Source organism: Vidua chalybeata, chromosome 10, assembly GCF_026979565.1.
Source record: "Vidua chalybeata isolate OUT-0048 chromosome 10, bVidCha1 merged haplotype, whole genome shotgun sequence".
Lineage (NCBI taxonomy): Eukaryota > Metazoa > Chordata > Aves > Passeriformes > Viduidae > Vidua > Vidua chalybeata.
Genome location: NC_071539.1, coordinates 1,785,429 through 1,808,230, shown reverse-complemented (window position 1 = coordinate 1,808,230; position 22,802 = coordinate 1,785,429). Strand labels below are relative to the sequence as shown.

At 32.5% G+C, this 22,802-nt stretch overlaps 1 protein-coding gene across 1 annotated transcript in view; it reads left to right on the top strand.

Moving 5' to 3' along the window:
• IFT80 (intraflagellar transport 80) overlaps positions 1–22,802 on the top strand; it is a 31,882-nt gene that overhangs the window by 1,670 nt on the left and 7,410 nt on the right. Inside the window, 12 exon segments of the mRNA XM_053952299.1 lie at positions 2,168–2,278; positions 4,092–4,160; positions 7,520–7,629; positions 7,970–8,059; positions 11,112–11,249; positions 15,963–16,142; positions 17,555–17,673; positions 19,760–19,834; positions 20,892–21,055; positions 21,608–21,672; positions 22,076–22,211; positions 22,589–22,736. Of these exon segments, the coding sequence (XP_053808274.1) occupies positions 2,168–2,278; positions 4,092–4,160; positions 7,520–7,629; positions 7,970–8,059; positions 11,112–11,249; positions 15,963–16,142; positions 17,555–17,673; positions 19,760–19,834; positions 20,892–21,055; positions 21,608–21,672; positions 22,076–22,211; positions 22,589–22,736 (1,405 nt within the window).

Sequence of the window (22,802 nt, the reverse complement as noted above, 5' to 3'; positions counted from 1 at the left end):
CTGCAGATGTTTGAAATCAGAGCAAATGTAAATTTAGTCCCCTTGGGTTTTCTTCTGAAATTAATCTCTTGGGGAATATTGTTCTTTTATTTCCTACTGACATTGGTCTTGGTGCTATTTTTTAACAAAAATGAAGAATATTTTTGGCTTTAACCTTCAAATTAAGGGCAAATCATAAGTGATTCAACCTTTTTTTTTTTTTTTTTTTCCATTTTTCTATTTACAGTTTTATATGAGGTCAGCATTTAAGAGTCCATGGAAGTTAATGAACAAAACATACATGTTTTATATTCTGTGTTTGGATAGGCTGGGAGTCTCCCACTGGAAATTCCTTCAGAACTGGGGAGTGATGTTCAGGTTGAGGACAGTTCTGTCTTCAGTACTTAATAAAAACAAAGGACCAGAGCTGAAGTTGAATCATTTCTGCCTACTCCAGGCATTTTGGTTAAAATTTTCTCTTTTTTTGTGTAGTAAGTTGTAATTTGAAAGTCTCTGTTGCCTCAGCTGAAGAACAGAAATCCATGGAAATGGAGAAACCATGGAAAAAGCCTTTGACTGGCAGCAATTGTGAATCCCCCTGTTGGAAAAGCACAGAATTTGCAGAAGTAAAGCTGTTGTCCCTGAAAACCTGATCTCCCTGTTCTGCAGAAGGATTAGGATACAGTTTTAAGTGATGATCACATTTTTTCCAGAGGAATTCTGGAAGGTTGATCCTGCTTTTACATGTAACCATGTTCTTCCCTGCTCAGCTACAATTTCCTCTGTTTCCCTCTTTGCATGGGGCCTTGTGAGAGAAGTAGGAGCTTGTGGAGTGGGAGAGGATGCAAAAGATTGGGAAAATAGTGGAGTTTTCCCTGGATAACAGGATTTTTTATCTGATACTTTGACATTGCCCATTTTCCTGATATTTTGACTTCACCAAAGCCTTCAGTTCCTTCCCAGCTGCTTGAGCTTCCACTGGAATTTCATTTGTCTCTTATGAGCTGAGGAATTGCTCACAGAAATAATCAGGGGTTCTGCTTAGATCAGTAGAAGCTGTTTCAATATATAAAATTTCCATGGAATTCTGTTTATCCTGAAAAAAGTGATGGCTCTGAAGAGCTCAGCCACTTCATGCTGAGTCCTGTAGGTGATGGCACAGGAATATTCCAGCTCCTGGGAGATTGGGTTTAAGGATTCTCCAGCTGAAAAAGATCTTGGATAAAGGTGGAACAAAGACACTGCCTGGAAAAAGGTGCAGAAAATAAAACACATATTTCTCAGAAAATAAAAGCTGTTTTTAATGTAGAAGCAGAAAAGGCAGTTTTGCCAATTGAATTGGAGAAATGAACACTGAATTCCTCTAAATCCAGTTATTGCTTACACATGAAACATGAAAATCTCAGACCTGAGAGATGCTTTATGCAATAAGTGATACATTCATGAGATAAATTCTATTTGATAGTTATGAAATAATGGAATGCATTAAATGAACACCTTGGAAGTGTTGGAGGGGGCTTGGAGCAGCCTGGTCTGTGAAAGGTTGGGATTTAAGGTCCCTCCCAACCCAAACCACTCTGGGATTCCATGGAATTTTAAATGATCTAGTCAAATAAACTGATTTATCCAAACCATAGCTTTTTGTCAGTGTTAAAAATCTTTTCCTTGGAAATCTTGCACTGGCAGAGATTTGGCTGGATGATTGTGCCAAAAGTTCTGGTCACTCAGGAACTTCCTTGCAGTGGTTCAGCCTGGCAGCTTAGATCAAATAAATAAAAATAATTTGATTTTAAAGTCGTTTATTTCAGTTAGTGGGCTGCTCATTTTTCCAAGCTCTCCATTGTCTGCTCTTTGCTCCAGTTTAAATTTGATCTTCCTGGATTTAAGCAGCATCCCTTATTTGGGAAGAAAAACTTCCTGATCCTTCTGTTGAAATCATTACAGAGTTTGGGGGTGGCTGCTGGGAGCAGGAATAGTTCTGATTTGAGCTGTGAAAAACAACTGGATGTTCTCTTTGTATTGTTGCTTTCTTGCTTTGTCTGTGTGTTTTCCACAGAAGGTACCAGCACTGCTGTAATAATATATCATGTAATTCATAATGTAAAATAATTAATTATCTATAATGATGTAAATTATATACACTATATCTTTTTTTTTTTTTTTTTTTTTTTTTTTTTTTTTTTTTAAGGTAAATTCCACTTGATTTCCAAGCTGGGAAGAGTGGAGAAAAGTGTAGAAGCACATTGTGGAGCTGTCCTTGCAGGAAGGTGGAATTATGAGGGAACAGCCCTGGTTACAGGTGAGCATTCCGATATTAATAAAGTGCTTTCAAAACTAAAATAATAATCCACTTTTTTTTTTGGTCTTAATTATCACAGAGGTTGTTACCACCTTGTTTACTAGGAGTTCATTTTGCACTATTAATGCTATTTTAGCTTAGTCTTGTCCATTTTAATTAATAGATCTAGTAAAAATATTGCTCTTTTTTCATTTAAGTCATCCAATCCAATTGAAAGTAAGTGTTTTAATATCAGAGTGCTTAGATGGTTTTGTGGCTGTTCTGAACTTCAGAAAGGAGAATATTTGATTTCTTTTCTGTCTGTTACAAGAAAAAGTTGCTAAGTTGGTACATTTATGTACATTTATCCCTGCAGATTTGGGATTTTTTAGCCAGAAAGGCTCATTGATCTTGAATATTCCTCTGCTTTATTCCTTAATTATCGTTAATTAACACCTACAGCCTGTTTATATTAATGCTAGAGGAGTGAGCCCACAATTTCTTCATTTCTACCCCGTTTTTTGGTCCTAAATCTTCTGTCAATGAGTTGCTTTTGGCGTTTTTTCTCCCAAGTTCTGTCTCGGTTTTAGGGGAGCTGCTGAGATTGCCTGTGCTGGGCTCCTTGCTGGGGTTTCTGGTGGTGTCAGCTCCTGCTGGTGGAGCACAGCTGATTCCTCTGGACAAGTTCCAGCTCAGGCCACAAGAACTGAAGATAATTTTGGATCTGCTCATTTCCAGACTCTGAAATGCTGCTTCAAGGAACTCTGTCTGGCCTGTTCCTCTGCAATCCCAGAGGGACACGAATATTGTTCTTTTTAAAGACAGCTTTGCCTCAGGAACTTCTCCAAAGACAAAGTCAAAATTGTCTTTTGAAACCCTTTTTTTTTTTTTAATGAGACTGCATGACACTGACACTTTTTGGGGAGTGTGGGAATTCATCACCACTTCCAGTTTATTCTGAGGAGATCAACTCCTCTAATACCACAGCTGTACTTGGAGGAAGAGTAAATAAATCATTGCTACTGCACCACTTCAAATATTTGTATGGTTATATTTCAACATCAAATGTGCACAAATAAGATTTTAAATTTTGTTCATTTTGTTGAGGGTTTTTTTTTTAAACTTCTTTTTAACCATATGAAACAACATTGGCCAGATATAAAGACCTGAAATGTGGTAAATAAATTATATTTGAATGGAAGAATCCATTAATTTCTAGGTGCACCTTTTTTTAATTGGATCTGGGGGGCCTAAATGGAAGGACCAGAGCATTTTAAAAATGACACCACACCAGGAATTGTGTGCTGTTACAGCAGCCCTAGCTGTGTAGTGTTGAGCAGTGAATTGTTCAATAAATAAACTGGGTTATTTGGTAACACACAGTTATGGTAGAAAATTGAAGCCATCCAAACAGAGTTATCTTCACTTCCACCATTTATCAGCTGTGAAATCTCCAGTTTAATCCATCAAATCTGCTCCTGCTCCCCTGGGCCTTCTCAGACTCCTTTAAGCAGCTTCTGGGCCACTGAAGGAATCAAAAATACAGAATTTGGGATGCTTAAATAATGATGGCTTTTCCCTTCCTAGGAGCAGCTTCAGAAAAGAATTCAGGGATTTTCAGGAAAGGAGGATTTCCTGATAAAAACAAAAGAACCATCTTGAATATTTTTCCTTCATATGCTTCCTATTGCATGTTTGGAAGACTAAACAAAAGGAATTCACCTGTAAGAAAAGCTGGATTTCTTTTAACTCAAGTGTTTCCTGAGTAAAATACAAATACATTTGTTAGACTGATCATTGCATGGCGTTTGCTGATTTCTGTGCTCATTTGCAGCTGGGGAAGATGGCCAAGTGAAAATCTGGTCTAAAAGTGGAATGCTGAGATCCACTCTGGCTCAGCAAGGTGAGTTCTTTGCTCAAAGCTCCATCAGAACTTGTTATTCTGAAATATATTTAAATAACAGACCCTAAATATGGCAGCGATGGTTTGTTCAAGGGTGTTAAGGCCTTAATTCAAATAAATGGAAATCAGAGTTGCATTTTAGTAAGATTTTTTAAAAGTATTTCATTTTTTTCAAATTCAAAGTGTTGCAATATTTTTAGGCAGCAGTTTCAGTCCCACGCTGAGGATTTGGTGCCATTTCAGTGAAGATCCTCAGCTAAATTTTGTTTTTCAGCCTTCATAGATGGAGCCTGTGTGACCCTGTGACATTTTTGAAGAAACCACATGCACCTGGGCTTGGGTTAAATGTCAGGCCCTTATCTCTGTCTGAAACAAATGATCTCAATTCTTTCAACCTGGGGAAGGCATTTTAACCACAGCAGTGAATATAAAATGCATTGCAGTTCTTTTAAGGAAGTTCACTTGCTCATGCAATGTTTGTCAGGTAAAAAGATAAACCAACTGAACTAGAATTAAACAAAAAATATTCAAACTGAAGGACATAGTCTTTAACCTTTCTCAGTTTATGTTGTCGAATTTCTTATGCATTCTTTTGCTTATCTGAGGTTTGAAAAAGCATATCAAGTAAATTCTATGCTGCAGTTTGAAATAGGAATTTTCATTGGTTTCTGCAAGTTTCTGGTGCAGTACAAAAGCACAGTTGAGTCCCCATGGAGTAACTGTCACCTTGTGTTTGTGCTTTCAACTTCAAGTCTTGTGAGGCCCTGAAATCCTTCAAATTCAGGGTGAGAATCCCACAGTCCCTGTGTAAGCATGGCCATACCTGGGGTCAGGCCAGCATTCTGCAGGAGTGGTGCCTCCGATTTTTCACTTCCTTCACTATGATAAGAGCTGCAAAAATTCCCACTGCCAACATTCCTTTGCCTCATTGCACCCTTTGTGTTAGAATTAAATGTTCAGGCTGGTGTTTTGGGGTGATGATCCACGTGCCTGTTCTGTCTTTGGCCTTTATTCCTCCTTAAGATTCCCTTAAAATTCCTCCTTTTGTTCCTCCTTCTCCTTACACTGAAATGTTGTATTTGGGCTTCCACTGATCCATTTTGATGAGGAAACTTTTTTTTTTTTTTTCCATGGATTTCTTGGATAATGTGTTGGGAACCCGCAGGATTATCATGGAATGCTGGAATGGTTTGGGTTGGAAGGACCTTAAAGCTCATCCCTGCCATGGCAGGGACATCTCCCACCATCCCAAACCTGGCTTGGGCACCTCCAGGGATCCACAGCTGCTCTGGGAATTCCATCCCAGCCCTCCCCAGGGAGGAATTTATTCCTGATACCTGCATTCTTTTGGAAACACCCTCACCAGAACTAAAATTATTTAAATTAATGTTTCTCCTCCCGTGACAATCCAAAATCCCCCCGGAACTCTTGCAATTACCGAGTCTGCTGTGGGATAAAGCCAGACCTTCCTTGCTCAAATCCCAATTTTCTGCCTTTTTGCCTCCTTTTCTGCCAGAATATTCCCGTTTTCCCTGCAGTGGGGCTGTTCCTCTGGGCTTTCCAGGGTGTTGGCAGCATTTTCCCAAGCCAGTCCTTGTTAAGTGCAGGAGGAAATGAGTTAACTCAGCTCCTGCTGTTAAGCCCTGGAAATTGTGGTTAAGTCCTCAGCCATCATAAAAAAAAGGCAAACATTTGGTTTAAATAGAAAACTCTTCTGATTGTTAGATCAGCATTAGGAAAGGACAAAAAAAAAAAAAAAAAGAGTTTATTTAGAATTTCTGCTCCGGCTGGGGACAGAATTTATGGCATTTTCACCAGGAATTGCCAGGAGGAAAACAGCCAGAGCCACATTTATTTAATATATGTTGTGTTCCTGGGGCTTGTCTGCTCTGATGGTTGACAAGTTTAAAAAAAATCCACCATAATTCTGTGTTTTTAAGGAATAAAATTCCCTGAAAGAAAATCTATGAAATACAGAAATCTTCAGGAGCAACCACACCAGGTCTCAGTTTAGAGGGTGAATATTTGGGAGCTCAAATGGAGTTTAACCATAAGAAAATCAGCTTTTTGCACAGGGAGATTCTGGATGATTTTAGGGCAGTTCAATCACTTAATTATCTAAATCTCACCAAAATATTCCCATCCAGGAATATTCCTGAGTCGTTTTTGGAGATTTAATATGCCAAAATTGTCACTGAAAATTGTACCCAGTGAGAGCATCTTTACCCCATCTTTTGGGGTTTTTTATTACCATAAAGTTCCATTAAAAATAGTTTATTTGAACAATTTTTAATTCAGTTGCTCAGTTTAATACTTGGAGAAGCTTTTTACTAAACTTTCTTAGTTTTATTTCAAGGAATCAAGTAGCAAAATCCTTTGATTTTTCTTCAGAGGAGACAAATCTTGTCAAATAATATGGAAAATATTTGCATAGTTGGCAAGTCTGACTTCTTAAAATTCTTTTTTTTTTTTTCCCCTTGGATCTTTTTCCATGTAATTTTTGCTTTATTCTGTTTTCAAAGAATCTAATTTGAAAACTGGAACATGATTTTAAAATGGAACAGTCAGCTTTATTCCAGATAGAAAATTCTGAGAGTTTCAGTCTGGGAAAGTTTCAGTTACTTGGGAAAAATCTCTCCAGCCAGTTGTGTTTATTGTCATTTCTTTTGGGAGTTACTTGTGAATGGGATGTTTGCACAGCAAAACAAAAATCTGTGTTAATTATGGTACCCAAAAAATCGAAAAAAGAACAATTTAGGTGCAACACGAAACCTTTCCACCCATTTTTTGTGTCCAGCCTCATAATTTGGGGTGAAAAGATTTATTTTCTGATGTCATTGGTGAGTATTATTTTGATTTTCTGTATCTCTGGAGTGATGCTTGGGACTGAAATTGTATCAGTGGATAAAATCTGAATATATTTATCTGTATTTATCTGAATATAAATACAAAGTGCAGCTATTTCCTGTTGGTTTTCTGGACTTTCCTGCACTTAAAACCTTTCATTTGTAGTTTTAGAAATTGAGAATGTGCTAAATGGCAATGGATAAAGAGGCTTGAGAAACGTGTAATGTACATTTCTGTAGTGCAGCCTTATCTACATAGATATTTATCTAATATAAATATATTTCATGCAATAATATGATGCATTTTATGTACTGAAATATTTTATATCTATTTCTATATGTTACATATAATTATATATTTTATTTATTGTGCACTGTTGTATCTTGCCATCAATCCATCACTAATAATAATAATAATAATAATAGTAATAATAATATTTATTTATTTATTTATTTATTTATTTATTTAAAATTCATTTTATTAAAAATACAGTGTTTTTTCCATGCCCACAGGAACTCCAGTGTACTCAGTGTCCTGGGCACCTGACTCTGACAAAGTTCTCTACACCTCAGGGCAGCAGCTGATTATTAAACCCCTCCAGCCAAATGCTAAAGTTCTGCAGGTACCATTAATAATCTGATTAATTAACGAGATTAATTTACAGAAATAAAAATACAGAAGCCTTTTCCCTTTTCTCTTGTTAAGAAGCAGTTGTTGAATTTCAAATTTTTTTTTTTTTTGGGGATTAAAAATTTTTAAATGGATTTTTAGATGAAGGATTTCAATGCAGATTTTTGTGCTTTGATTCTGCCTTGTTCAGGCTTTATTTAATTTCTTTTTCTGCTAAATCATCAAATGGTTAAGGTTGGAAAAAAACCTCCAAGACCCTCAAGTCCAAGGGGGGATAAATATTGAAAATAGAAGCTGTCACAATTGTTAAATTATTTTTTTTCCCCTTTCAGTGGAAAGGCCACGATGGCCTGATTTTGAAAAGTGACTGGAATTCCGTGAATGATCTGATCCTCTCTGCAGGGGAAGATTGCAGATACAAGGTGAGTTCTTCTCACTTCCAACTCCAAAGAATTCCCCAAAAAATTCCTTGGATATCCTGAAATTTTTGAATTTTACCCAAAATGAAATGAGAAATCTTTCACTTCTCAAGAAAAAAAAAAAAAAAAAAAAAAAAAGATGTATTATTTGTAAATACACCTCACTCTGTGTAGTAAGATAAAATTACAAATTTTTTTTAAGTACAGCAGGATGAAATTGGAGTGAAACAAAAAGAGAAATATGTACAAATCTAGAAGTGATTATTTGAATGAATTTAAGCTGCCACATCAAATGAGAGGAGATAAAACTGCTGCTTTCTACTCAGGAAAGTTTGAAATATATTAATGAATATTTGGATGCAGGAAATAAAATCATATAATCTGCATCCAAAATACAAAGCACCTCTTGAGTGCCTTCCCTTAAATAAAAAATTGATTTTTAAATGTGCCGTGTGGTGGTTCTGTCATTTAATTGTGTAATGGCTGGGATGGAAAATAGACAATTAAGAAAATTTTTAAATCCAATAAATTATTCCGTTGTTTTGTGGATTGACTTCCTGGTATTCTGTTGATTTCTATTTTAAAAAATCTTTTTTTTTTTTGGAAATTTCCAGTGGGTTCTTTTATAGACTTGGGGTAATTTACAGGAAATAAAACTCAGGGGTGCAAAATATTTTATCCAGAATATTTTATCCAGAAATATGTGATATTTACCATGGCAAAAAGCAAGTCCGTTGCATTAAATAAACCAATACTAACTAAATAATTATATATATATATAATTTATATTTATAATTTATATTTATTTTTATAGATATAATTTATATTTATATTTATTTATATATATATAAATAATTTTTAATATAAATATATTATAATAAATTATAATATATATAATTATATATATAATTTATTATAATTATAATAATTATAATAAATTATATATTATAAATATATTATAATATAAAAAATATAAATATTTTTTAATATAAATATAAATTAATTATATTTAATTAACTTAGGCAGTTATTTCTCCAATTTCTATGTCTTGAGGGAAAATGATACTTCTGGAATAATGCAAATATAACAAGTGTATATATAAAATAAAAGTGAGGTGATTTTTCCAGTTACACTTCATCATGAGGGAAAATTCTACTTGTGACATAGTAAAAATAAAAAAAAATATATATAAAACAAAAGTGAGCTGTAGATTATAATATATATATAAATATTATTTATACATATTATTAGTGTGTATATATATATATACATATATGTATTACGCTGCTGGAATGAATAAAATACAAAAAATACATATATCAAAAGTGAGATACGTATTAAAATGTATCTTATTTTTATATATGATATTAATATATATTATTAATATCTGTATTACAGGTAATTTTTAAAGTTACACTGAAAACATGAGGGGAAATTGCACTTCTGGAGTAACAAAAATACAAAATATATATGTATAAAACAACAGTGAGATATATGTTACAATATATATATATCATTTATTTATATATTATTAAAATATATAAAATACAGATTTTTCAAGTAACCCTGAAATAATATATAAAATATTATATATTAATATATAATATTAATATATATAAATAATATATATAATAATATATAAAATAAATTTATATATTATTAAAATATATAAAATACAGATTTTTCAAGTAACCCTGAAAACATGAGGGGAAATTAGACTTCTGCAATAACAAAAATACAAAAAACATATATATATATAAACCAAAAATGGACTGTAATAAAGTGATTTTTCAAATTCCACTAAAAACCTGAGAGGCAGTTACACTTCTGCAATAACAAAAAAACAAAAAAATAAACCAAAAATGAACTGTAATAAAGTGATTTTTTCAAATCACACTGAAAATATGAGGGGAAATTGCACTTCTGCAATAACAAAAATACAAAAAATATATATGTATAAACCAAAAATGAACTATAATATAGTGATTTTTCAAATTCCACTAAACCATGAGGGAAAATTACACTTCTGCAGTATCGAAAATACAATATATATATATATATAAACCAAAAGTGAACTGTAATAAAGTGATTTTTCAAATTTCACTAAGCCATGAGGGAAAATTACACTTCTGCAATAACAAAAATACAAAATATATATCTATATAACCCAAAAATGAACTGTAATAAAGTGATTTTTCAAATTCCACTAAACCATGAGGGGAAATTACATTTATGCAGTACCAAAAATACAAAAAAAAAATATATATAAACCAAAAATGAACTATAATATAGTGATTTTTCAAATTCCACTAAGCCATGAGGGAAAATTACACTTGTGCAGTATCAAAAATACACCAAAAAAATATATAAACCAAAAATGAACTGTAATAGTGATTTTTCGAATCACACTGAAAACCATGAGGGGAAATTACACTTCTGCAATAACAGAAATACAAAAAATATATAGATATAGACCAAAAATGAACTGTAGTAAAGTGATTTTTCAAATTTCACTAAGCCATGAGCGGAAATTACACTTGTGCAGTATCAAAAATACTATATATATATATATATATATATATATATATATATATATATATATATATATATATATAAAAAACCCAAAAATGAACTGTAATAGTGATTTTTCGAATTCCACTAAACCATGAGGGAAAATTACACTTCTGCAGTATCAAAAATACAAAAAAAAAAAAAAAAAAAGCCAAAAATGAACTATAATATAGTGATTTTTCAAATTCCACTAAACCATGAGGGGAAATTACACTTCTGCAATAACAAAAATACAAAATATATATCTATATAACCCAAAAATGAACTGTAATAAAGTGATTTTTCAAATTCCACTAAGCCATGAGGGGAAATTACACTTCTGCAATAACAAAAATACAAAATATATATCTATATAACCCAAAAATGAACTGTAATAAAGTGATTTTTCAAATTCCACTAAGCCATGAGGGGAAATTCCTCTTCTGGAATCACCCGAATTCGCCCAGAGCGTGGTGCCATGGGTGGAAATTTGAATTTTCTGCAGGTCTGGGACAGTTTTGGCCGTGCCCTGTACAATTCCCAGCCCCACGAGTATCCCATCACTTCCATTGCCTGGGCTCTGGATGGGGAATTATTTGCTGTGGGATCTTTCAACACTTTACGTCTCTGTGATAAAACTGGGGTGAGTAAAACTCTGCACATTTCTTTTATTTCGATTTTTTTAAAAAATTATCAAATATAATACAAATATTTGTAAATGTTTTTTAAAAAATATTTTAAATTTTTTAAAAATTATTTAAAAATATTTTTCAGAGTAAAACTCTGATAATATATATATAATATATATATTTTTATATATATAATATATATATTTTATATATATAATATATATAAACATATATAAAAATATATAAATTATTTATTTATTTATTTATTTATTTAGATGAAAAAAAGATATTAAATTTAATACAAATAGAAAATTCCAGAGTAAAACTCTGGAAATTGTCCAAATATATTGATAATACAGCAAATACTCCTGAGGATATCACTCTGATAATATATATAATAAAAATATATATTTTATATATATATGAAAAAAATATTACATTTAATAAAAATTGGAAATTGTCCAAATGTATTTGTAATACAGCAAATATTCCTGAGGATATCACTCTGATAATATATATAACAGATATATATTTTTTATATATATATGAAAAAAATATTACATTTAATAAAAATTGGAAATTGTCCAAATGTATTTGTAATACAGCAAATATTCCTGAGGATATCACTCTGATAATATATATATAATAGATATATATTTTTTATATATATATGAAAAAAATATTACATTTAATAAAAATTGGAAATTGTCCAAATGTATTGATAATACAGCAAATATTCCTGAGGATATCAGTGTACAGGTGGGTATTTTATTAGCAAAAACTGCTTGTGATTGCCAGCACCTTTTTGCTGGACAGAATATTTTATTTTTAATTAAATTTTGCCTTTTGGGACATGAAATTCTTTACCTGAAAACCACAGAGTTCACAAGCATCTCTTGTGATCATCACTAATCATAAATTGCTATTTTTAACCATAAAAAGGAGTTTATAACAATAACCTGACAGAAAAGCAAGTGGAGGAACAATTTATTATTAAATTATATTATAACCACTTTTAGTATTTAAATTTTATTTCCCTTGAAGGTTTACTCCTTATTTTTATAGGTTTTTTTTTTGCATCTTGCTGTCCAATTAAAATGAATTTAATGCAGTTTCACCTCCCTTCCTTGGGAGCACAGATTGTCCTCACTGCCTCTGTGGGTTTCCCGTGGTTCTGCACATTTTTGCTCGGATTTTTTTGCAGCAAAATTTGATTATTTGGGACTTTTATTGTCCTGGTTTCTTCTTGTGTTTTATTGCTCTTTTTGGAGAAAGAAAAAATTGCTGTGGTGTTTTGGGTGTGTTCAGTCCATCATGGTTCACCTCACCGTGAATTTGGAGGGTGTATTTCAAATATTTTATATTTGTGAAGAGGAACCTTTAAAGATTTTTTGGGAAAAGGCATAAGGTTAAAGGTAGAAGGTTATAATAATAGGTTACAAGGTTATAATAAAGTTAAAAAAGGTATAAGGTTAAAATTAAAGATTTTTAAAGATTTGGGAAAAGGCATAAGGATAAACTCTGAATTTTCCTATTTCACCCTCCTTCCTTGGAATCCAAAACTGGGAATTTCCGTCCTTGGAATCCAAAACTGGGAATTTCCATCCTTGGAATCCAAAAATGGGAATTTCCATCCTTGGAATCCATAAAGGGGCATTTCTGTCCTTGGAATCCAAAACTGGGAATTTCCGTCCTTGGAATCCAGAAATGGGAATTTCCGTCCATGAAATCCAAATATGGGAATTTCTTTCCTTGGAATCTAAAAATGGGAATTTGCCTCCTTGGAATCCAAAAATGGGAATTTCCATCCTTGGAATCCATAAAGGGGCATTTCTGTCCTTGGAATCCAAAACTGGGAATTTCCGTCCTTGGAATCCAGAAATGGGAATTTGCCTCCTTGGAATCCAAAAATGGGAATTTCTGTCCTTGGAAACCAAAAATGAGAATTTCTTTCCTTGGAATCCAAAAATGGGAATTTCCATCCTTGGAATTCAAAAATGGGAATTTGCCTCCTTGGAATCCAAAAATGGGAATTTCTTTCCTTGGAATCCATAAAGGGGAATTTCTGTCCTTGGAATCCAAAACTGGGAATTTCTGTCCTTGGAATCCAAAAATGGGAATTTCCATCCTTGGAATTCAAAAATAGAAATTTCCTTCCTTGGAATTCAAAAATTGAAGTGTCCTTCTTTGGAATTCAAATATTGGAATTTAAAAACGGGAATTTCTTTCCCTGGAATCCAGAAATTGACATTTCCTTCCTTGGAATATCCAAACTGGGAATTTCCATCCTTGGAATTCCAGCCTGGGAATTTCCTTCCCAAGTGCAGCTGACAGAGCCAGGGTTTGATGGGGAAGGGGAAGCCTTTAATCCAAGGTTTGAAAATGGAATTTCAGGCAGTGCCAGCAGCACCTTTTACTCCCCCAGGTGTGGAAAAAAAAGAGCTTTAATTCCACCCAGAATTCCCAAAGCAGGAGCACGACTGGGGTTGGATTTCACCCACTGGAATTCCCTTCCCACTGAACCTTTTGAGTCCAACACCTTCATTTCACTGGAATTTTTTGGGATTTCTGTCCACCTAAACCATACAAAGACGTGGATTTTGGGCATTTTCTTCCACCTAAATCAAGGACTTGGATTTTTTGGGATTTTTTTCCACCTAAACCATACAAAGACACTGATTTTTGGGATTTTCTTCCACCTAAATCATACAAAGACACTGATTTGGGATTTCTATCCACCTAAATCATACAAAGACACTGATTGGGGATTTTTTTCCACCGAAATCATACAAAGTTTTGAATTTTAGGGATTTTCTTCCTCCTAAATCATACAAAGATACTGATTTGGATTTTTTTTCCACCTAAATAATACAAAAACACTGATTTTGGGATTCTTTCCCACCTAAATCATACAAAGACACTGATTTGGGATTTTCTTACACCTGAATCATACAAAGATTTGAATTTTGGTGATTTTCTTCCATCTAAATCATACAAAGACAGTGATTTTGGGATTTTCTTACACCTGAATCATACAAAGATACTGATTTGGGATTTTTTTTCCACCTAAATAATACAAAAACACTGATTTGGGGATTCTTTTCCACCTAAATCATACAAAGACACTGATTTTGGGATTTTTTTCCACCTAAATCATACAAAAACACTGATTTGGATTTCTGTCCACCTAAATCATAAGAACACTTGAATTTTCGGGATCTTCTTCCACCTAAATCATACAAAGACATCAATTTTGGGATTTTTTTCCACCTAAATCATGCAAAGACTTGAATTTTGGGAATTTTTTCCACCTAAATCATACAAAAACACTGATTTGGGATTTCTGTCCACCTAAACCATACAAAGATTTGAATTTTGGTGATTTTCTTCCACCTAAATCATACAAAGACACTGATTTGAGATTTCTGTCCACCTAAATCATAAAAAGACTTGAATTTTGGGGATTTTCTTCCACCTAAATCATACAAAAACACTGATTTGGGATTTCTGTCCACCTAAATCATACAAAAACACTGATTTGGGATTTCTGTCCACCTAAATCATACAAAAACACTGATTTGGGATTTTTTTTCCACCTAAATCATACAAAGACATCAATTTGGGGATTTTTTTCCACCTAAATCATGCAAAGACTTGAATTTTGGGGATTTTTTTTCCACCTAAATAATACAAAAACACTGATTTGGGATTTTGTTTCCACCTAAATCATGCAAAGACAATGATTTTTTGGGATTTCTGTCCACCTAAATCCTATGAAGACTTCGTGTGTAGGATTTGATTTTTAGGGTTTTATGCTCTGCGAAAGAAATCCGAGTGTGAAATGTGTTGGAAGCATCAGGTGAGGATTTTCTGCAGCTGTTATTATCCTTTTGGGATAATTTCATGTATCCAAAAGTCAATCCAATGTTTACATTTAACTTCAATCTCGTGATTTTTATTATTGATTTTCTCTCTAAGACTTTAAATATATTTGGATATTCAGGTAGTTCTTCAATTACTACATTTTACAAAAATATATTCTATTGCATAGAGAGGAAATAATTGAGATTTGCTTCTTGTTTTAAAATCTGCTTGAATATCTTCCTAAAAATTCCCTAAAAAGATGATTTGATTTTTATTTGTCATCCATTTGAAGGGAAACATCTGTTTTGGAGATTCAGGGTGATTTGTGTTTCTGATTTGCAGGAAATTTTTAAAAGCTGTCTTGGTCTGGAAATTCTGATTTTTGACAAGAATTTATTAGTAAATTCTAAACTTCAGAGGAGTCTCATGGCTAAGGCTGAGGGAATTAAGAATTTGCTGGAGGAAATTTTTAATTATTCCTTTGCTGGGACAGTAACAGAGTGGAGGAAATGTAATTATTTCTTAAGCACCTTAATTTTATGTAGTGATTGCCTGGATTTATGAATGAGAACACACTTGGAATAAGCTGTGAGTAAAAAACTGGCACCTGATCTACTTCAAGCATTGTGACTTTTTCATTTCTGCTTTACCTGCTGCTTCTCCTTTCTTTAACCCAGACTCTGACTGAAACATCCAATCCCAAAAAAACTTCTTTTCTTGTCGCTGCTTGAAAAATCCCAATATAAAATAAATAAATAAAATAAATAAAAAAATACTGCAGACGTATTTCTGACAAGAAATGATTTCTAAAAGTACAGAGTAACTGAAATTATATTTTTTTCTCTTTTTTTTTTTTTTTGCAGTGGTCTCATGCCCTGGAGAAGCCCAGCACTGGCAGCATTTTTGCCATTTCCTGGTCCATGGATGGCACGCAGCTGGCCGGAGCCTGTGGCAACAGCCAGGTCATCTTTGCCCACGTGCTGGAACAGCACTGGGAGTGGCAGAACTTCCAAATTACCTTAATTAAGAGAAGAACCATGAAGGTAAAAAAAAAAATCACCTCAGAGCTGGGCAGCCCCGTCACAAAGTTTTAGCGCAAAAATGAGGATTTTGGATTTCATTTGTGTTGCCCAGACGTTGACTCACAAGGTTTGTTCCCTGGGATAATCAAGATTTCCAGCCTTCCACGTTTTCCAAATTACACATTTGGGGCTTTTCAGCATCGAGTTCCTAAATTCCCGATGAGACCCTTCAATGTTTTTTTTTTTTCATTTTCATGTTGGGTTTGGAATTGGGAAGAGCTGGAGCAGCAGCAGGGCTGGATTTGGGGTTGGGCCGTGGGTGGGATGCTGTGAGTCAGTGTCTGGGAACACAAATCAGCTCAAAATTCCCAATTTTCCCCTCATTCCCAGACATCGACTCGTTCCAGATGCACTTGGGAACGACCTCCATGGCGTTTGAATTCTCTTTTTAAATTCAAAGAGTGAGGAGATGTAGCTAACCTTGACTCATTTTTCATTTCCCTTCTTTTACACTGATTTTATTCCTATATATTACGTAGGAAAATCCTACAAAAAAGCTTGCAGATGGATTTTTTTTTTTTCCCCCTGAGTATTACAATGGCAAAGTTAATTAGTGATGCTGTGGTGGTCATAGCAATTAACATATCCTTGGAAATGGTTTCCAGGCTCTTGGATTAATTGAGGTCAGTCCATGTTTTGCAGTTGGTGCCTAATGGAGAACATCAGAAGTTACCACCCTCAGGATGGTGACATCTTGAAAAAAAACCCCAAAAACCCCACAAAAAAAACAAAATACTTTTTTTGTTTAAGGTCCTCCCCTTGGATTTTTAGCTCTCTAAAATCTCTGAGCTGAAAAATCGGAGGCAAATTCTGATTTTCTTGAGCAAATTTTAAGCAGAATAACAAGACCACAACCTGCTCACCCAGCCCATCTCCTGAATTTCCTGTGCTTCCAGCTGTGGGATCCTAAAAATTCCAGAGCTCTGCAGCATCTTCATCCCACTGCTGGCTATTGCTGGATTGTTTGGGTGAAGTGTTTGTTTAAATAACAGCGAAATTTATTTAAATAACAATGAAATAAACATTGAGGTGTTCCATTTTTCAACAGCTGAACAGCCTTAAATTTTCAGACCTCTAGTTTAAAATATAACCTCAATATTTATATTTTGGGTTACACATAAAATATAAATATAGAAAATCAAAATCCTAATTAAAGAATCTATTTAATTAACTAAACCACACACCATTATAAAAAAACCTATAAAAATAAAAAAAAATAGATATTAATTATCATAATAGTTATACCTTATCTACTTCAATATATCCAACAAATTTAACAAAACAATATTCAGAGTTCAGGCATCTCAAATGACCTTCTGAGCAGGAATATTTCATGCAAGAATCGGAATTTCAGCTCTTTTGTGTAATTCCAGGTGCACAACGTCATCAACGACGCCGTGGATTTGTTGGAATTCCGGGACAGGGTCATTAAAGCCTCCCTGAATTATGGATATTTGGTGGTCTCCACTTCCCTGCAGTGTTACGTGTTTTCGTGAGTAAAGCAAATTCCTCTTCCTCACATTGTTTGGAAAAGTGGCAGAAACTTCCTTGGAAGCACAAGAATCCATTTATTTTTAAATTTTTTTTTTAATTAATTGAAATATTCACTGGGCTATCTGCTCAGTGAACACTAGTGCAGATCACTGTAAAACAGAAATATTTTTAAAATAAAAGAATCCATATAAATATAATTTTGCTCTTTTTTCCCTGCAGTGTTACGTGTTTTCGTGAGTAAAGCAAATTCCTCATCTTCACATTGTTTGGAAAAGTGGCAGAAACTTCCTTGGAAGCACAAAAATTCAATTCTTATATTTCTATTTTTTGAAATTTTAATTGAAATATTCACTGGACTATCTGCTCAGTGAAGGCTAGTATAGATCAGTGTAAAACAAAAATATTTTTAAAATAAAATAATCTATATAAATAGAATTCTGCTAATTTTTCCCTGCAGTGTTACGTGTTTTCATGACTAAAACAAATTCCTCATCTTCACATTGTTTGGAAAAGTGGCAGAAACTTCCTTGGAAGCACAAGAATTAATTTCTTTTTAATTTTTTTAAATTTTATTTTTAATTAGTTGAAATATTCACTGGAATATCTGCTCAGTGAAGGCTAGTATAGATCACTGTAAAACAGAAATATTTTTAAAATAAAATAATCCATATAAATATAATTTTGCTCTTTTTTCCCTGCAGTGTTACGTGTTTTTGTGAGTAAAGCAAATTCCTCTTCCTCACATTGTTTGGAAAAGTGGCAGAAACTTCATTGGAAGCACCAGAATTCATTTATTTTTAATTTTTTTAAATTTTATTTTTAATTAGTTGAAATATTCTCTGGACTGTCTGCTCAGTGAACAGTAGCGCAGATCACTGTGAAACAGAAATATTTTTAAAATAAAATAATCTATATACATATAATTTTGCTAATTTTTCCCTGCAGTGTTACGTGCTTTCATGAGTAAAACAAATTCCTCATCCTCACATTGTTTGGAAAAGAGTAGAGACACTTCATTGTAAGCACAAGAATTCAATTCTTATATTTATTTTTTTTTGAAATTTTAATTGAAATATTCACTGGACTATCTGCTCAGTGAAGGCTAGTGTAGATCACTGTGAAACAGAAATATTTTAAAAATAAAATAATCCATATAAATATAATTCTGCTAATTTTTCCCTGCAGTGTTACGTGTTTTCATGACTAAAATAAATTCTTCATCCTCACATTGTTTGGAAAAGAGTAGCAGACACTTCCTTGGAAGCACCAAAATTAATTTATTTTTAAATATTTTTATTTTTTATTTAATTTTTTTAAAAAAATTTAATTGAAATATTCACTTGAATATCTGCTCGGTGAAGGCTAGTATAGATCAGTGTAAAACAGAAATATTTTAAAAATAAAATAATCCATATAAATAGAATTTTGCTCTTTTTTCCCTGCAGTGTTACTTGTTTTCATGAAAAACACACAACTAAAATAATTAAAAATAAATTCCTCTTCCTCACATTGTTTGGAAAAGAGGGGCAGAAACCTCATTGGAAGCACAAAAATGAATTTATTTTATGTATATATATTATATATATTATAATTATTATGAATTATTGCCTTCAGAATTGTTTTGATCTCCATGAAATTCAGTTTATAAACTCACAGAATCATGGAATGGGTTGGGTTGGAAAGGACTTTAAAATAATTTTAATTCTAACCCATGGAATTATTTATTCCACGGAGAAATCACACACAAATGGAAACATTCACTGAAATATCTGCTCCGTGAGCACGAGGAAAGGAGTCAGAAATACTTTTTTTAAAAAATATTTTACAAATAAAAGAAGCCACATAAATCGAATTTTGCTGCTTTTTCAGGCTCCTGGCCCAGCTGCCGCTGGTGTGGAGGGATGAAACAAAGAAGGCAAAAATGTTCTTTTGTGCTTTTGGCTTCCCAAATGCTCCTTGCAGCTGGAAAAAAAATCCCTTGTAGGAATATTTGATCATTCCAAGTGCGGATTTTGCTCCTGAATCCAACGTTGTGTTCGAAATATGTGGGGTTTTAATGCTGATTTTTTTTTTTCTATTTGCAGGACAAGGAACTGGAACACTCCTTTGATTTTTGACCTGAAGGAAGGAACTGTGAGTTTGATTCTCCAAGCAGAAAGGTGCCTGAATTGTTAAAATGCTCATTGTAACATAATAGAACCCTGAAATAAATAAATTTCTTACCTATACTGTAAATAAATGGATTTATTATATTATCTACATTATAAATAAATGTTTTTATTTATTATAATAGTATTATTTATTATATTCTTGCTAGTATTTTATACTAATTTTTTAGTATTTTATGCTATTTTATACTTTATTATATACTTACAAGTATGTTATACTTTATATATACATTATTAGTATATTAATAGCATTATTTATTATAATTTATTACTATAATATGATATGATATGGTAATATTCTATTATTTTATATTAATAATACTATATTAATATAGTTCTATTAATATTGTATAATAATATAATATAATATAATATAATATAATATAATATAATATAATATATCATATTATATTATATTATATTATATTATATTATATTATATTATATTATATTATATTATATTATATTATATTATATTATATATACTATATATATTATAATATAATATTATTGTATTATATTATGTTATATTATATTATATTATATTATATTATATTATATTATATTATTATAATTTATTTATTTCTATTACACATATAATGAACAAAATAAGCTCAAATTGAAATACCAGAAACAAACAAAAAATACCCAGATAAAAAATCATAAATATTTGACATCATAAATATTTCACCTGGCAGAAGATAATACATTAAAAAAACCAAACTTTTCCATACAGAACTTCCAGAATATCTCGAAAGTTTAAAAGCTTAGGAATGATGGAAGCTGGAAGAAAAGTTGCAGGATATTAAACATTTCCCATTGTTGAAAATAGCATTTTATTTCCTGATTATTTACATATTATTTACATTTATTTACATTTTATTTACGTTTATTTACTGATTATTTACATATCACATTTATTTACTGATTATTTATGTATTATTTATAATTATTTACGTATTATTTATAATTATTTACTGATTATTTACGTATTATTTACTGATTTACTTCTGTGTTGTTGGAGGGTTTTTTTTTTCTTCTTTTTTAGGCATTTTCTTCTGGTGGATGGTGGAGGACTTTATTTATATTCCTATGAAGGCAGATTGATTTCCTCTCCAAAATACCCAGGCATGAGGACAGACATTTTAAATGCCCTGACAGTGTCCCTGAGCAATGACACCCTGGCAGTGAAGGACAAGGCTGATGAGAAGGGTGAATTCTGCTTTTATTTCGGATAAAAATAAATATATTCAGCATAAAAATGAATTCAAGTGATGGCTCGTGCTTAAAATCAATTTAAAAACTTCAAGGGAATGCTTTGCCTCTGAATTTCCAGTTGATCCATGGAATGGTTACAGGAAATAATTGAATAAGTTTTTACTCCTTGATGGGTTTTTTCAGTTTTCTCTCCTCCTAAACATGGATGAAATTGTGGGTTAAGATTGAGTCAATCTGATGTTGGAAATGTGGATTTATTTAGATTATGGCTGCAGGCTTTTAGCACAATTTGGTGTCATTTCTGGAAAGCCAGACAGGAAATGAAAAATAGGGATAGGAAGTAAAAATTCCAGTTTTTATAAGATTTTTTTTTTTTCACCACCATGTGAAAGTCACTGGTAAAACTCACAGTGGATAAACTGGATAAAACTCACATTTTATCAGTGGATAAAATGGAATATTGCTAAATTACACTCCAAAAAGAATGGAGTCACTGGAAAATCCATTCTGCTTTTATTAATAAACTATACAATTCTTTTTCTTCAGTTATCTACATCTTTGAAGCTTTATCTGGGAAGCCACTGGGTGATGGAAAACCTCTGACCCACAAGGTAAAGTGAAGGCTTTAATGTCTTTATTTTACTCAGAAATTAAGAATCACTAATGGCTTTCCTCAATAATGGCACTAAAAACCCATGAAAGGTTTTTAAATCGTAATAGAAAGGAGCTTTTCAGCTGACTTTTAATGCTTTGTGTTGCCTTCAGAATTGTTTTAATCTTTATGAAATTCAGTTTATAAACTCACAGAATCACGGAATGGGTTGGGTTGGAAAGGAATTTAAAATAATCTTAATTCTAAGCCCATGGAATGATTTATTCCACAGAGAAATCACACACAAAGTGTTTTTCCAACCCAAGAATTTTGTGCCTTGTTTTTAGGGAAAAAAATCAATTTGAATGTCCAAATATAAAATCCCCAAAATAAGAATCAGAGATTCTCTTTTATCTTTTCAGACAGAGATTGTGGAGATTGCTTTGGACCAGAAAGGACTGACAAGTGAGAGAAAAATAGCTTTTATTGATAAGAACAGAGATCTTTTCATCACCTCCGTGAAGAGGTTTGGGAAGGAGCAGAAGATTGTCAAAATAGGTGAGGAAAATTCCAACTGATGTTTGGGAAGATGCTGGCAGGGAAATAAATTTATATTTCATACAAGAGACAACTTTTTGCTTTATTAATAGTGAAATTGAATTTGAAAAAAAAAACCCAGTGGCTTTTATATGATAGAGGTAAAAACAATTTTGCTAAATTTTATCTAAATTCTGCTGATTTTTCGATCAGTTCCATGCAAAGCAGCTTTTAAAATGCTACAAATTTGGGGTTAAAACCTTAAAAAAGCAACCAAAAATGCTGAATAACCACCCTGTTATAATCCCATTTCTTTTGAAGTTTCCCCTGGAAATGTCTTAGTTATTTCTTCATCTGTTTATTCATTTATTATAATTCCTTGTGGTCTGTAAATGAAGGGACAATGGTGCAGAGTTTGGCCTGGAATGACACCTCCAACATCCTCTGTGGGATTCAGGATTCCAGGTTCACGGTCTGGTATTATCCCAACACAGTCTACGTGGATAAAGACCTTCTCCCAAAAACCCTGTATGAAAAAGATGCCAGGTAAGAAATCCTTCTTAATCCAAACATGATTTATTTTAACTTTTCCCCTCATTTCTTAACAAATTG